Genomic DNA, 2546 nt, shown 5'->3' with positions numbered 1-2546 from the left:
CAGGAAAAGTGGCTTGTAGTCCAGTGAGAGTCCAGTGGACTGGACTGGACTGGACTGGACTTGAGTCCAGTGGACTGGGCATTGTGCAAGCCAACTTGGCCTAGCAACTGGGCCACTGGAATCCACTGGACTCCACTGGACTCCACTGGAATCCACATGGATTACGTGGGGGATGGTAAAGACCTCTTGATATATATATACAGAAGGTATTTCCACTAATAAAATATGGTCGCGTGTGAGTGGGGGGTCGTCGTCATTAGTGGGTGCTCATCATCTGTGGGCACTCGATGTTCGTGGGTGCTCACCATTCATAGGTGTGGGCATGAGCATCATTCATGGGCATAGGCGCTTATCGTTTATGAGTGTTTGCACTCATTGTGAGTGGGTGCCATTGTTAGTGGACGTGGTTGTGTGTTGTTTTCCTATGTGAGTGATTCTGTTCATGTATGAGCGTCTTGGTATGTAGGTGATCCGTTTTTGTGCGTGGGCGGTTGTTTCAGTACTTGGGCGGTTGTTGTGAGTGGGTGCCGTCATTGGTGGGCATGGTTAGTGGATGGGTGGGGGTTGTCGTTTCTGGGTGCTGGGTGTTGTTCATGGGTTTGTGGGCGGTGGGGCTCATTTGTTGCATGGGTTCATTGTTGCACATGTGGTGTGGGCAGTGGGGTTTGTTGGTGTGTGGTACACATTGCTCGCAGGTGGGGGTTGATGTGTGTGGTCATGGGCCATAGGTGCACGTCATTTGTGGGTGGCGGGTTGCTCGTACATGGGGTTGTCATTGCAAATGGGGCTGTTGTTGTGTCACATGGGGACGTTGTTGTATGTGGGACATTGTTGTGCATGGGGATGTCGTTGCGCATGGTTGTTGTCCTGTGTCTCAGCTGGCACAAACACGAAAGGGTGTGCTTACTGTGGTGTACACAGAATGACGAATCAAAATTCGTCATTTGTTGTTCGGTTGCCGCGTCACCATCAGCAATGTGGCACCTGGATTCTGTGTAAGTGAAATAAAAGGGGGGTGGGCTGCGCTCACCTCAGTTTGCTGTTTTGGGCCTCTACCTGTGTCCGTTCTTCGGTGCTGCTGTTGTTTTTGTTTGGTTTGGGGCCTTTGTTGTTGGTTTGGCATCATTGCTTGTGTTGTTCAGCTGCTGGGGGTTGCTGTGCCTTCCTGGAGCATCTATGGGCTGGCCAGAAAGTCTCAGGTTCTGGACCAAGCATTCACGGATGATTTGTGTGAACACAAACATGGACTGGCACCCAAAAATGGAACCCTAACCCCCATCCATGGCCACCAGTTGCTTGTTGTCACCATCACTCATCGCTTTGATGCTGTCAAAGCAAATCCACTCAGCTAATTCTATATCTACGTCCAACATGTATCCACTGCTTCTCAACACAATTATCTTGCTATGGATGAGTACCCACCCGACCCCGTCTTCTAAGCTATCTGCCTCTGTCCCGGAAGGAATGGTCAAGCCTGTGGGAAGGCCATGGGTCCTGTCTGGGTTTACCTGGATAAGGGAGCAACAGACTGAGGGAGACTGGTCCAGACACAGTGCATGGTGAGTCATTCATCAGTTCCATTCATGCAGATCACCAACGTTTTGATAGGATTTTACATGTTTGCAGACTGAAGACAATATATCTTACCCCAGCTTGACCCCAGCATACAAGCATGGCAAAGATACACTTCGTCTCGTGTTTTGTAAAGCCTACCCAGGACACCCAGATGGATTTCCATGGACACTGCGACTGTTATCATCCCCCTCTCCTCCTCCCACCGGAATGCAGAGCTCAAAGATCTCCTGCTCAAATGAAATCTGCATCATGAAAACAACAAACAGTAGCTTTGACAAGGGTAAGAATTGAGGGGCTTAGTAAAATGATGTATTCCATTACTATACTACTTAAACAACGGTGACAACGACTCAGGACTCACAGTGCATTGACCATTGTGAAGTGACTAGGTACCTAAATAGGATGAGTTCACTGGCCAGTTTTCTGAACCGTTTTGCAAACTGTTTGCGAACCAGACTCCCAGCAGTGATGAGCATTGCTGCTCTGTACCTTTGTAAATCACCAATATTACACTGTCAACATGCCATTGATGCACTGTTATGGTACTGTTCATGCCATGTCATTCTCATATGCTTAGAGTTAGTGTCCACTACTTCCAACACTTAGAAGTTAGTATTGACTTGGATAAGTGTGATGTTTGGCAAGCAAGGTGCAAACAAACAACTTGGATTCTTGACTCAACCTTGCACATTCCATGCAGTACTTTATAGTGCCCCACCCATTCCTGCAGGAATCCACAGGAATGGGACTGGAGTCCACAGGAATCCGTAGGAATGGGGCAGGAATCCGCAGGAATGGGGCAGGAATACACAGGAATGGGACCAGAATCCACAGGAATGGGACCAGAATTTGCAGTANAAGCAAAAAAAAAAGATACAAGAGTGTGCCAAGTGTTCAGTCTGCAATTTTCATATATAAATCTAATAAGTCAGACCTTATGCTGATAATTTAACACTCAGAATTCCCTAAGA

The 2546-nt window shown here is 47.8% G+C and overlaps 1 protein-coding gene across 1 annotated transcript; it reads left to right on the top strand.

Annotated features, from left to right (window-relative positions):
* Nucleotides 1-1323: 1323 nt before the first annotated feature.
* LACBIDRAFT_306248 (uncharacterized protein) lies at nt 1324-1657 on the top strand (the record flags this gene model as incomplete). The annotated part of the gene is made up of 2 exons (XM_001891040.1): nt 1324-1559; nt 1609-1657. 2 exons carry the CDS (start codon nt 1324-1326, stop codon nt 1655-1657), a joined length of 285 nt encoding a protein of 94 aa, XP_001891075.1.
* Nucleotides 1658-2546: the final 889 nt, after the last annotated feature.

Source organism: Laccaria bicolor, genomic scaffold, assembly GCF_000143565.1.
Source record: "Laccaria bicolor S238N-H82 LACBIscaffold_301 genomic scaffold, whole genome shotgun sequence".
Taxonomy (NCBI): Eukaryota; Fungi; Basidiomycota; class Agaricomycetes; order Agaricales; family Hydnangiaceae; genus Laccaria; species Laccaria bicolor.
This window is presented reverse-complemented; position numbering and strand designations above follow the sequence as displayed.